Source organism: Grampus griseus (assembly GCF_964374135.1).
Source record: "Grampus griseus genome assembly, chromosome: 1".
Classification (NCBI taxonomy): domain Eukaryota; kingdom Metazoa; phylum Chordata; class Mammalia; order Artiodactyla; family Delphinidae; genus Grampus; species Grampus griseus.
In genome coordinates, this window is record NC_139017.1 from 170,387,418 (window position 1) to 170,400,815 (window position 13,398).

Here is a 13,398-nt window from a genome sequence, read left to right on the forward strand (position 1 = left end):
TAGCAACAGTTTCCCTCCTCCTGTCTCTCACCCACTCAGTTCCCTTACGTGCAGGCAGCCAGAGGCATCAGGTTCTTCTAAGTCTTTCCAAATAAATGTTATGCGTCACCAGGCCAACGTGAACCTATCTCCTCCCCCCTTTCTTGCATTTACATAAATGGTAATATATATGCTGCATGGTGTTCCGTACCTCGCTTTGTTCCCTTCATTGTATTTATAACTCAGAGAGAAGTTCTTCGTATCAGCAGGTAAAAAGCATCCTGAGCCTTTTTTACGGCTGTGTAGTATTCTGAGGAAGGCTGTACAATCATATATAAGCGTTTGTGTTCAGTCTTTTGCCCTGGCATACGATGCTGTGATGATTAACCTGTGTGTAACTGCCTGGGGGACATAAGTCGGGTACCGTGTGAAGGCTGCCGGTGAGTCAGGCTTGGTGAATTCGAGATTAAAAAGAAAACTAGCCCTCCTTGGAGGCTTTAAGCAGGCAGCATAACTGCAGGAGTGGCTTTTTGGGGGGCTCTTGGAGGCAGGGGGTGGCCAGGAAGACCCTAACTGCCCCTCTGGTAGGAGGAGCCCATCGTGTGTATGCTCTCACCCCAAATGGCTCACCCGCACCCATCCACCCATCTGCTCCCACACAAGCCAGCCAGAGCCCCGCTGGAGGAAAGGGACGGTCTGACTTGGGAGGGGTCGAGAGGGCTGGGCTCAGGGTTCTGGAGCAGAGGAGCATGGGAGTTCTGTTCTCCCACCTTTGGGCAGCCCTGCTTTGTGCGGGGCTCTGAGTGTATTGGGGAGGGGCACCCTCGGCCTGGTGCATGGAGAACCCTCAGGGCATGAGAGGGGCTTGGAGGGATCTAGAGCAGGTCCTGCACCCCCTCTAGGGGGATTTCTGTTCACCACTGACTCTCCAGCATCCACAAGAGTCCTGGACATAGTAGGTACTCAATAAGTTTTTGTGGCCCAAATGACTAAATGACCCCCAGTCCCCGCAAAAGATAACCCAGTGGGCTTCCCCAGGTCTCTCCAATGAAGCGAGGGGTTTGTAACCATAAGGCAACTTTTACGTGGATTCCCATGTTTCCTCACATGCTGATTCAGTGTAGGAAGTCCTCCCTCATTTCCTCAGTGACGTTTCCTGAGATAATCAACTCCCATGGTCACTTTGGGTCACTGGTGGACATTATGGTATGCCACCTGACCCCCTCTTCAGGGCGGAGGCATTAATTCCCCAGCTGCTATGAGTGTTGGCTTCCGGCTGCTCACCGCAAGTCCCTTTCCTGGAATCGTCTACTGCCAATTCCCAAGGTTACAGTCCCTCCTTGGGGGCAGCTACATCCAATGTGGGGAGACGAAGGGCAGGCTGCTTGTCTTAATTCAGGACAACTCCGAGGGCCCAGCCCCAGAGCATGCCGGGGACTTCCCAAAACCTTTGTGGTCACTACATCCCAGTTCATCGTCCCCCACTGCCCCCCAGACTCCCTCCCACCTATGGTTCCTAAGAGCACCCTCCCACCATTCCCCCCACCCCACCCCCGGCCCAGAAACCTCCTGTGGGCAGAATCTGTTTCCGGGAACCAGACATAAAACAGTCACCAAACAATCTCAATTCAGAGGTTTGAAAGTTCAATCCCACACAAAAGAAAACCCCTTCATTTGCTTTTATGAAATTAAATCTATCCCCCCCCCAAAAGGTGATAATTATGTGATGGGATAGAGGTATCAGCTAACACTACAGTGGTCATCGTATTGCAATATATAAATGTATCATATCAACACGTTTGTACACCTTAAACTTACACAACGTATATGTCAATTATATCTCAATTTTTAAAAAGTTAAGTCTTTCCCGTTAGGATTTAATGCAGCTGCAAAACTTAGAACTCTGGAAAGGGGATGCTTGGCTTCTTTCTTCCCCTTCTACCTGTCCAGTTGGCAAGTGGTGGTTCCTAACCGGTAGTAGGTTGAATAATAGCCCCCGAAAGATATCAAGGCCCTAATCCCTGGAACCTGTGTTATCTCTTATAGAAAGAGTCCTTGCAGTTGTGACTAAGATTGCAGATGTGACTAAGAATTTTTGAGCTAAGATTATCCTGGATTATCTGGGTGGGCCGTAAATGCCATCACAAGTGTCTTTATAAGAGAAGCAGAGGGAGTGACATACACAGAAGGAGAAGGCAACGACCACACAGGCAGAGACTGGAGCGATGCAGCCACCCGCCGAGGCATGCCGACAGCCACCGGAAGCTGGAAGAGGCAAAGGATGGATTCTCCCCTAGGGCTCCGGAAGGGATCCAGCCTTGCGGACATCTTGATTTCAGCCCAGTGAAACTGGTTCTGGACTTCTGGCCTCTAGAACTGTGAGAGGATAAATTTCTGTTGTTTTAAGCCACCGAGTTTGTGGTAATTTGTTAGAGCAGCTGCAGAAAACTAACGTGATTGCAGGAGAAGGCAGGGGAGATGGGTGTTAGGGAGGGAGGGAGGCAGCAGGAAAGTTCTTGCTCCTGAGCGCCATCACAAGAGGCTCTACACGGCTGGCGGGACTTAAACTGGTGCCTTCTCTCACTCGGGCTCCCCTGGCTCCTTTACTGATGCCCCGCATCCCCCATGAGCGCTTGCACTTAGCTGATGCAAGGGCCGCTTTAGCCATCAGCTCATCTCTCCAGCCTTCTGCAGCTCCAGGAATCTGGCAAGGGCTTCCGCTTTTGTCCACTGAGCTCATTCACTGCTCCAGGCTGCCCTATTGGTCAGGTCTGGGGACAACCTCACACCAGCTTCCCCTTGTGCACGGCCCCCTTCTGTCCACAAGAAACACTTGTGCATCTTCTGCCTCCGCAAATTCCAAGCGGGGTGGGGGTGGGGGGAGCTGATGCTCTTCAGAGAAAGAAGCACATGGTGACCGGGTTTATGGATCCCTTTCTCCTTAGTCTGTGTGAGGGCAGACACTCTGGGTGACCATCTTTTTCCACCATCATGTTCTCCACGACCCACCTGAAAACAGCATCTCTGGGTGTTTTCTGAGCATCTCAGGCTCTATGGAGCCAAAATCTGGCCTCAATCATCAAGACCTCAAGTCACCAAGTTTTATTTTCTTCAGGGGAATCTTACGTCCTAATGTCAGGGCCATAAAAGAAAACATATGAAAAGGACACAGGGGGGACTAACAACCTCACTCCACGAAACCCATGACTCCTGTTCTGCGCCACGTCCAGCTAGACAGAGTGTGGCACAGCAGAAAACAAGAGGGACAAGACTCTGCTTTGCAGGGCTTTCTAGCTGGTGGAACGGAAATGACAAATGGGAGAGACAATGAGAATTTGCTGATGTCTGAAACGTTTGCGTGTTTGAAACGACAGTCAGTTCTCCTGTCCCCCTTGGGTTCTTGCATTCCATGTCTGTTGCCTTTTTACCAAAGGACAATGTGACCAGGAATCAGGCTGCACCTTTGCCCTCGAACCTGATAAATATCGCTCTGTGGTATCCGAAGCCTGAGGCTGCCATGACTTCATCTCTGCTCCTATTTCCTGCCGAGTGTTCCTGTGATCCAGTCAACTTTTTATAACTTTATTTTTTTAATCATGAAATACAGAGGAGTGCAGTTAACATACACACACATTAAAGCAAATAATCAAATGAGTATCTGTACACCTCAGGCAGTTCACCTGGCTGGCTGTTTGGAAACTGACTTCAGTGCAGCTCTGGGGATGTGCTGCACCCCTGGGGGGGCTCAGCCCTCCTCCTCCCCCCTCAGTCTCCCTCAGAGGCTCCTTGGGAAGATTAGAATCAACTAGGCTCAGATCATAGAAAATTTTATAGACCCAATGTATGCCCGGGAAAGAAAGACATACGCAGGAATGTTGGCCTTCAATGTATCCCGGTCGAACCTTCAAGTTTGTAATATTCAATTCGACCATGACAGTGAGTGAATGAATAAATGAATGAATGCCAGGAGCATTAGCTTGACCTCACATACAAAGTGACTGTAAAACGTCATTGCAGGGGCTTCCCTGGTGGCGCAGTGGTTGAGAGTCCGCCTGCCGATGCAGGGGATGCGGGTTCGTGCCCCGGTCCGGGAGGACCCCACATGCCGCGGAGTGGCTGGGCCTGTGAGCCATGACCGCTGGGCGTGCGCGTCCGGAGCCTGTGCTCCGCAACGGGAGAGGCCACAGCAGTGAGAGGCCCGCGTACCACAAAAAAAAAAAAAAAAAAAAAAAACATCATTGCAGCTTCTCACAGCAGAAGTGAGTTTTCAATGCCATGACCATGTTGGGGTCCTCGGTGAGGATTTCAGGGGCTGGGGCACAGGGGAAGGAATCAAGCCACTGCCCAGAGGGTGATCCTCCATCCCTCCCCGGGAGCCAAAATGTCCCCAAGAGCTCTTGCTGTGCCTCACTGCAGGGGACCAGAGCCTCTGGCCAGGATCTTCCGGGGACGGGGGGGACGGGGGCGCAGAATGGGCTCAGGGCACCATGCACCACCACTTGAAGGAGAAGGGCTGCCGGCGCACGTTGGTGCTGCAGTGCACATTCCCCTGCTGAACGTGGTAGGTGTAGAAGTCATCGATGAAGGTGCAGTGGAGGCCCAGAGGCTCCAGCAGGGACCGCACCTTCTCCTCCAGGCAACAGCGGCCGTTGATGATGGGCCCGAAGGGCTTGGGGGTGCCCAGGTGCTTCCCCAGCACCAGCATGTTCTTCTGCAAAGAAGCGGGAGCCCAGGTCAGGGGCAGCAGCGTGCAGCCTGCGGCACCATCTGAGCGCCCCCTTCCTCTTCTGACCTTTGGAAATAACAGCCCCACTTCACAGATGAGCAAACTGAGGCCCAGGCCGGTAACGTGAGCTACTTAAGGTCACCCAGCGAGTCTAGGACTTATACTCAAATCTGTCGGACTCCGGGGTCCACATTCTCAACACTGCTCTCTCCTTCCCCACTGCCACCCTGTGGCAAACTCGATTACTCAAGGCCCAGTTTCTCGTTTGACAGAATGTCCTTTATTTTCTGCTGGGTTTTGTCTGTCATGGAGAAAAAGAAAAGAAAAAAAGCAGATGAATTCAGAGGTCCATTTTGCTCTTCCCAGCAGGTCCAGTCGGGGCTCAGTTTTCCCATCTATAAAATGGGGGCAGCAATGATTCCTAATATATAGGTTTATTATGAGCATCTGGGAGGCAGATGACTTTAATAAAATAATCTATCAGGGTAAGTTCTCATTAAGAGTTTTAACTTCGCTCCCTTAAATTCTCTTATCTCCAAGCTCAAGTACCACCGCCTCCGTGAAGCTGCCAGTGAGTCAGTCATCCTCCTCTGTGCTTCCATAGCTCCCAGCACAGTGCCTGGCACAGAGTAGGCACTTAATAAATACCTGTTGATATGATCTGGTGAATCAGTGACTACCTATTTTGGGGCACCTTCCATATGTTATAACTTATGTAAGTGACTGTGTTTCCTCCGTTATATTGGGAGGTGGCCTGGTGAGGTGAAAGGATGAGGATTTGGGCTCCAGGCCAACATGGATTTGAATCCCAGCACTACTATTATATAGCTGTGTGGCCTTAGGCAAGTCACTTCGCCTCTCTGAGCCCCATCAGCAAAAAGAACCCAAACACACTTCCATTGCTGTGACAATTGGATAAGAACCTGTATGCAGAGTCTGTGCCAGCTCGTAGTAAGCACGGAGTCAGTCTCCAGGGCTTACGAGTCACCGAAGGGGCATCTCACCGCTCAGATGTAGCCCATGCCAAGTGCCTGGCACTCCTCATTTCTCCGCCTGTTCCATGCCCAGGCCCACGCCCCCACCGCCCATCACGGGGCTCCTGAGAGAGTCATGGCTCAGGCTCCAGCTCCCTCTGGAGCCGCGCACAGTGGAGGTACGAAGTCGGCCCTCCGCATAGCTGATTACTTCATCTGAGATGCCTCATCCCCCATCTGTCAGCATCAGCTTTCTTGCCTGGCTGGGCTAAACTGGAGAAAAAATGAAATGCTTGGGGCCAATTTTATTCCAGGGGTTAAGAGGAGGGTGCCCCCTCCTGTCTCATTTTAGCGAAGGAACCTTTATTCTAAACAAAATCTTCTGCAGCACTTCAGTGCATGACACAGACAAAATCTAAACCACTGCATTTGAGGTCCTACCTTGGAACCCCAGGGCCCTGGAGAACCCAGTTTGAAGACCACTGTGCCGGGGACTACAGGTTCTTCCCTGAACTGTAATCCGCAGCTGCAGCGGGAGAGGGGGCTGAAGGACCCCAGTAGAATTGGGTGAGGTTTCTGCCTGGGCTTTGGGTATTCTTGGAAGAGACATAGCAAGAGGGCAGAGGGACGGGAAATATATACCAGGCGACTTCAAGATGGTGCTGGGGTCAGTTAAAAGTTCTCGACAAAAGTGGATCTCCCTCAAGTTCACCCTTCAGACAGGTGAATCCCACTTAGCCCAGGCAGTGCCAGCCTAACCTCCTCAGAGAGGCCTTCCTGGACCAGTCTGAAAAGGTGCCCCACCTTTATTCCCTTCATGGTACTTAATTCGACCTGAGAGCATCTTCCTTGTTGCTTGTCTCCGCCCCCCAGAACCTGCCCCATTCCTACCTCACCCGCCACCGAAAGTCCACAGGGGGGCAGTTCAGCCAGACCCCAGGCTCTGAATCCCAGCTCTGAATCCCACCTCTTGCCAGGGACCTGGTCTCCCTGGGCATCATCTGTAAAGTGGGGGCGATGATAGTCTTTGACCCCCAGGTGGTTGCCTAAAGCCTCTGTAAGGCGGATAGGGCCGTGCAAACCCCAACGGGTGAGGAGCCAACCAAGCCTCCTGGACCCAGTGCCCAGCTGGCCTCTCTGACTTAAGGCTACTCAGAAGGTCACTTCCTCACCATGTTTGGGAAAAAGGTTTCCACCTTGAGGGTCCCTTTGAAGCCTTTCTGGAGCTTGAAGAGCTGGGGGATGTCCACGATGTCCCCTTCCGTCACGCCCAGCTCCTGTTCCAGTCGATGCATTTCTGGGGGGGCGGGAGGAGTGGACGGCGGTGGGCGGGGCGGGGCTAGCACGGGGCGGGGCGCGGACTGCCGTGGGGGAGGGGCAGGTGGGGCTGAGGCCCGGCCAGGGGAAGGACCACGGACAGGGTCAGGAAGGCGGTGATGGGCACCTCTTTTTCCTCCCTCCTTCCCTCCCTCTGCTCAGTCCCTCTGCCTCTCTTTTCTGCTTCTGTGTCCCTGCCTTTCCAGTCACTCCAACGCTTGGCCTCTCTCCTGCCTCTGTCCCTCTGTTTCTGAGAGTTTCCCCCATCTTTCTCCAGCTCCAGCTTTGCCAATTCTCTCTCCTCCGTGCATCATCTTGTGTGTATTCCTGTAGTGGTGACCGAGGTCTCCTCTCTCTCTTTCTCTCTCTCACACACACATTGACCCAAATCCCAAGGCTGTTCATCACTGAGCCCGTGGAAGCCTCTGCCTTGGGCCTCTAACCACAGGGAAGGGGGCTGGAGGTGGGGGTGGGAGTGTCGGGTCTGCCCGGGATATGGCATCTCCTGGGCAGCCAGGCTAGTACCTCCACATATGAATTATGTTCTCTCAGTTTCTCGTTTGACAGAATGTCCTTTCTTTTCTGCTGGGTTTTGTCTGTCATGGAGAAAAAGAAAAGAAAAAAAGCAGATGAATTCAGAGGTCCATTTTGCTCTTCCCAGCAGGTCCAGTCGGGGCTCAGTTTTCCCATCTATAAAATGGGGGCAGCAATGATTCCTAAAATATAGGTTTATTATGAGCATCTGGGAGGCAGATGACTTTAATAAAATAATCTATCAGGGTAAGTTCTCATTAAGAGTTTTACCTTCGCTCCCTTAAATTCTCTTATCTCCAAAGGGATCCCGTTTCTGGAGGGGCAAACAGAGGTCTGAGCATTGCCTGATGCTACAGGACATATACAGATATTAGGTGAAAACTCTCAGCCATGGTGACTTCAACCTCTGACTCTGACCAGTGTCTGTGGATTTCACTGAAAAAAATATTTCTTTCTGTGCTCCACCCAGACTGAACTATTTTCAGGTCCTCAAACACACCTTGCGTTCTCCTGCCTCTGTGCCTTTGCTGTTCCTTCTGTCTGGAATATCTCTCTTCCTTCCATCCCACTGCCCCGTTTGCCTGGCCAACTCCTGCTCATCTCTCACGCTCATGCTTGATCTTCGCCTCCTCCAGGAAGCCTTCCTTGAGCTTCTCTCAGACACCCCTCAGTGCCCCTGTGTTTAGTTGTTTCCTTGACTCACTTTGCCCTGGACTCTGGGTCCTGAGGGCAGGGAGCTATTCTGCCCTGTTCATACAGCATCCCCAGCACTTAGCACAAAGCCTGGTGCTCAGTGGCTACTCAGATATCTGTTGCCTGAATGATTCCGTCTGGCAATAGGAGACCATGTGAAGGCAGAGGAAGTTTCCCAGGTAAAAGAACAGGCACAGCCATCTTACTCTTGACCCCTTGGAACAGCAGAGCCTCCCCATGGCCTTCCTTCATTCGCTCCTGGAACAGTTTGTAGCAGGACCTGGGGCTGGCCAGGAGCAGCCAGAAGCCCTGGGGTCAGAGGTCAGCTTTGCCCCTGGGTCTCCTAAGGAGGAAGGCTCTGCTGAGGGTACAGGGAGTGTGGGTTTGGACCTGGGCAGGCCGCCTCTTACATGCCCCCTCCTGGGGGTGAGGGAAAAACAGAGTCAGGAAGGTAAGGTCAGTCACCCCCAGGCAGAGGCAGAGCTGTGTTTGGAAACCCAAGAAGAAGGCATGTGGCTTCCTCCAGGGAGCCCCCCGGACTGCAACTTCTTGTGCACTGGAACGAAGCTCAGGAACTCATCCACGTGGCCCACAGACAGCCAGTCGGAGCAGAGTTTCACAGGGGCCTGCACCTGCTGGGCACTGAGGAAATCCTGCAGGTCCTCGTGCGTCTCCTGGCTTTCCTTACTGCCAACGCGGGGTTAAAGGAGTGTTATGGGGAGATGGGGGTGGGGGAGCCAACAAAGGTGGGGATTAACAAGGAAGTCTCTTCCGGACGAAGGAGTCAAGGTTCTCCTTCAGGGAAGGGATTCAGGACCCTGGGATACCTTTTTTTTTTTTTATTACATCTCCATCTTCATGAGAAGACCGGGCAGGTGACACACCTCTCATCCCATATTAGTTTCCAGCTGCTGCTGTAACCCAATTCGTGGCTTCAAACAACACATGTTTATCTCTTACGGTTCTGAGGTCAGAAGTCTGGAATCAGTTTCACTGGGCTAAAATCAAGGGGTGGCATGTTGCTTCCTTTTGGAGGCTCTGGCAGAGAATCCATCTTCTTTCCTTTTTCAGCTTCTAGTGGCCACGTTGGCTGGTCGCCTCTTCTTCCATCTCTTCAATGCCCGTCACTCCAACCTCTGTTGCTGTCATCACATGCATTTTCCCACCGCAACCCACCTTCCTCCCTCTCACAAGGAGCGCTGTGATTACATAGAGCCCACCCAGATCCTGAGAATCCCCATCTCAAAATCCCTAACTTAATCACATCTGCAAAGCCCCTGTTGCCATGTAAGACAGCATCTGCTTCTGGGGATTAGGCCACATTTGAGGAGCCATCATTCGGTCTACGTACTGCACCTATAACTCGGCTTCCTACAAGTCGACGGTCTGTACCCTGGGGCTTCATGGGGGCCACAGACTCCCTGAAAGCAGATTCCAAATAGTGAGCTTGGGTGCATTTTTCTGGGAAGATGACTAGTCTCAAGGAGGTCTGTGATAGCATAAGTCTAAAAACCATCATTTCCAAATCGTCCCTTTCTCTCTAAAACCCATGCCAACCTGACTTCCTCCCCGGCTGGGCCGTCAACACTGCTCCCTCGAGGTCTTCGTGGTCACACAGCTAAACCCAAGGGCAGTGCCCAGGCTTCCTTGTCCATTAACATCCGAGTCAGCTGGTCACCCTCATGTCCCTCCCACACTTTCTGCACTTCGCTTCGGCCATTGCTCCCTCTCAGCCTCCTGTGCACTGGGGGCCCCAGACCTAGTCCTTGATTCACTCCCTCCTTTGACGATCTCACCCAGTCTCATGAAATACCATCCATGTGCTGACCATGCCCACGTTTATATCTCAGTCTGTATTTCCCTCCCAAACGCCATACATGTGGCACAATGTCTGACTTGGATGTTGACTAAGTATCTCACATTTGCCCCAAGCAGAACTGCTGATCCCCGCTTCCCAGCTCCTTGTTCCCTGTTCCTCCCCCAGTCCTCCCATCTCAAGGGATGACACCTGCCACTCACAAGGGTCAAAACCTGAAGTCATCTAGGCTTGTCTCTCCCTCACAGCATCAGGAAATCCCATTGGCTCTGTCCTCAAAACATGTCCCAAATCTGGCTGTTTCTCACCCTCTCCCCTGCTCCCCTGGTCTGCAACCCCATCATCTTTCCAGTTACAGCACCAGCTTCATCCCCACTCTCCCTGCTCCCACCCTTGCCCCGCTGCCGTCCATTCTCAGTGGGCAGCCAGAGGTTCTCTTTAATAACATCAATCAGGTCATAATCATCCTCTGTTTAAGACTCTGCAATGATTCCCCAGTTTCTCAGATTCTAAACAAATGGCTTTACGATGGCCAAGAAGCTCACAGGATCCGTCTCCCCACTACACCTCATCCCCGTCACCTCTCTGCCTCTCCTACCACTTTGCCTCTTGCTCACTCAGCTCCACCCCTTCGGGCCTCCTCGCTATTCTGTGAACATGCCAGGCATGCCCTGCCTCAGGGCCTTTGCACTGGCTGTTCCACCGCCCAGAACACTCTTCACCAAGATATCTACAGAGTCAACTTCTTCACCTCTTTCCAGTTTTTGCTCCAGTGTCAGCTTCTCAAAGAGGCCTCCCCTGACCATTTTATTTAAAATTGCAATCCAGTCCCCCCACCACTCTGGCACCTGTGAGCCCCTTGATTCTGCTCTTTCTTTTTCTGTAGTACTTGATTTCACCTCCCAACATATAATGTAATGTATTTATTCATTAAACATATTGTTCCTTGTCAATCTCTCTGGGCTAGAATGTCAGCTCCATGAGGGCAGGGGCCTTGGCATTGCTCACCAATAGATTCCAAGTGCCTAGAACAGGGCTGGGCACAGAGTATGTGCTCAAAGAACATTTGATGAATGAATAGCAAATTCATCCAAGTCACTGCGCTGGCTGTCGCCATGAGAAGAAAGCTACCTAGGCGGCAGGCTTGGATTTCTGCAGGCGAATGAAGGGGTATCCATGGTCTGGAGAAGGGCCCCCCAACCCAGAGCAAGATATGCAGGAGATGCTCACGTGTGCTACTCGCTACAGATTCCAGCACAGGCTTAGAATGTGGCCAAGTTCTCCTCCAGTCTTTCTGGTTCATCAAAGATGAAAGTCCCAGAGCGGGTGATGCAAATCCATCCTTAACACCCGCTAACCTCCCGTCTTAACAAGCGGAGGGTGGAACCTGGTTCGGAGTTTCTGCAGTCATTTGTGTGGAGCTGGATTTAATAGCACTCTTTTGTTTTCATTCTGTTTAACTTCAAGGTTCAATGCTTCTACTTATGGCAAGTGCTACTGGTGTTCCACCGACCGGTTTAAAATGTACTGATGTTGTCTTGTGGGAGAACACCCACCACGTGTAAGCTGCATGCCAAGTGCCTGGTGTACAGTGATGGGCACTACGGCCCAGGCGTGCCCTTGTGGTGCTTCCAGTCTAGCGGGGAGACAGAGGATGGAAAGTAAACAGTCTGGTGATTTATAACAGAAGGAACCAGCAGTGCTACAGTGGAGAACGCCAGGGGCGTGCATGTGTCCTTCGTACCAGGATGGCCTCACTAAGGAGGGCATTGAAGCTGAGACCTGAAGGTGGAGAAGCAGCCAGACATGTGAACCGGGAAGCTAACCGGGAAGCGGGAACAGCATATGAAAAGGCCCTGGGGCAAGCACAAGTTGGGTACATTTGAAGAACAGGAAGGAGGCCAGTGGGGCTGGAGCCAGGTGAGGGACAGGGAAAGTGGCCCATGACGGGGTTGGAGAAGCAGATGGGGCCGTTACCTGGCGAGGAGTTTGACTTTTTTTTTTTAACATCTTTATTGGAGTGTAATTGCTTTACAATGGTGTGTTAGTTTCTGCTTTATAACAAAGTGAATCAGCTATACATATATCCCCATATCTCCTCCCTCTTGCATCTCCCTCCCTCCCACCCTCCCTATCCCACCCATCTAAGTGGTCACAAAGCACGGAGCTGATCTCCCTGTGCTATGCGGCTGCTTCCCACTAGCTCTCTATTTTATGTTTGGTAGTGTATGTATGTCCATGCCACTCTCTAACTTCGTCCCAGCTTACCCTTTCCCTCCCCATATCCTCAAGTCCATACTCTATGTCTGCGTCTTTATTCCTGTCCTGCCCCTAGGTTCTTCAGAACCTTTTTTTTTTGTTTTTTAGATTCCATATATATGTGTTAGCATACGGTATTTGTTTTTCTCTTTCTGACTTACTTCACTCTGTATGACAGACTCTAGGTCCATCCACCTCACTACAGATAACTCAATTTCATTTCTTTTTATGGCTGAGTAATATTCCATTGTATATATGTGCCACATCTGCTTTATCCATTCATCTGTCGATGGACACTTAAGTTGCTTCCATGTCCTGGCTATTGTAAATAGAGCTGCAATGAACACTGTGGTACATGACTCTTTTTGAATTATGGTTTTCTCAGGGTATATGCCCAGTAGTGGGATTGCTGGGTTGTATGGTAATTCTAGTTGTAGTTTCTTAAGAAACCTCCATACTGTTCTCCACAGTGGCTGCATCAATTTACATTCCCACCAGCAGTGCAAGAGGGTTCCCTTTTCGAGGAGTTTGACTTTGATCCCAATTCTTTTCCTGAGTGATTTGAATACCCCAGACGAGAGTGGCTAAGAGACCGTCGCAGCCCCCCTCTTCCGAGGCTGTCTGTGGGTTGGGTGAGGACACCTGTGCTGCGGTGTCTGTCTGTCTGCCTGGCACCTGGCTTGTGACATCAGAGAGCCTAGCCTTCCTCACTCTTGGAGACATGGCCATGGAACACAATAGGACTGAAATCAGCGAGAAGGGCCAAAGTCTCAGCACAGCTGGCAAATTCATCCTGCTGCTCCTGAAACAGGATTAACCTGATTCTGTGGCAGAGAGACACCAGTGACCCCAACTAAATCCCCTCATTGTCACCACTCAGCACAGGAGAACCAGCGAGTTAAACTCAAGTTTCTTTTCAAAGCCTCCTGTGTGGGCAAGGCTGCTTCCTTTCCCCTTGGGGCACAGGGTGCTCCTTGGAAAGCCATTCAGCACAGCAAACCTTGCACCCCGCACTCTTTCCTTTGTTTTCCCTGGTGCCTGAGGTTAGGGGGCTGTCCAGGCTCAGATCGCAGGCCTGGGGTCTTACTGGGAAAGCAGGG

General features: G+C 51.5%; 2 protein-coding genes across 2 annotated transcripts in view; both read right to left on the bottom strand.

Moving 5' to 3' along the window:
• Nucleotides 1–4,456: 4,456 nt before the first annotated feature.
• The window catches only part of LOC309831324 (protein-arginine deiminase type-3-like), a gene marked incomplete at both ends in the record, with an annotated part of 84,302 nt that continues 75,360 nt past the window's right edge, over nucleotides 4,457–13,398 (bottom strand). The window contains 1 exon segment of the mRNA XM_082668440.1: nucleotides 4,457–4,690. Coding sequence (XP_082524566.1) covers nucleotides 4,457–4,690 — 234 coding nt within the window.
• The window catches only part of LOC309829752 (protein-arginine deiminase type-4-like), a gene marked incomplete at both ends in the record, with an annotated part of 28,876 nt that continues 22,317 nt past the window's right edge, over nucleotides 6,840–13,398 (bottom strand). The window contains 4 exon segments of the mRNA XM_082665896.1: nucleotides 6,840–6,976; nucleotides 8,430–8,532; nucleotides 8,634–8,643; nucleotides 8,764–8,906. Of these exon segments, the coding sequence (XP_082522022.1) occupies nucleotides 6,840–6,976; nucleotides 8,430–8,532; nucleotides 8,634–8,643; nucleotides 8,764–8,906 (393 nt within the window).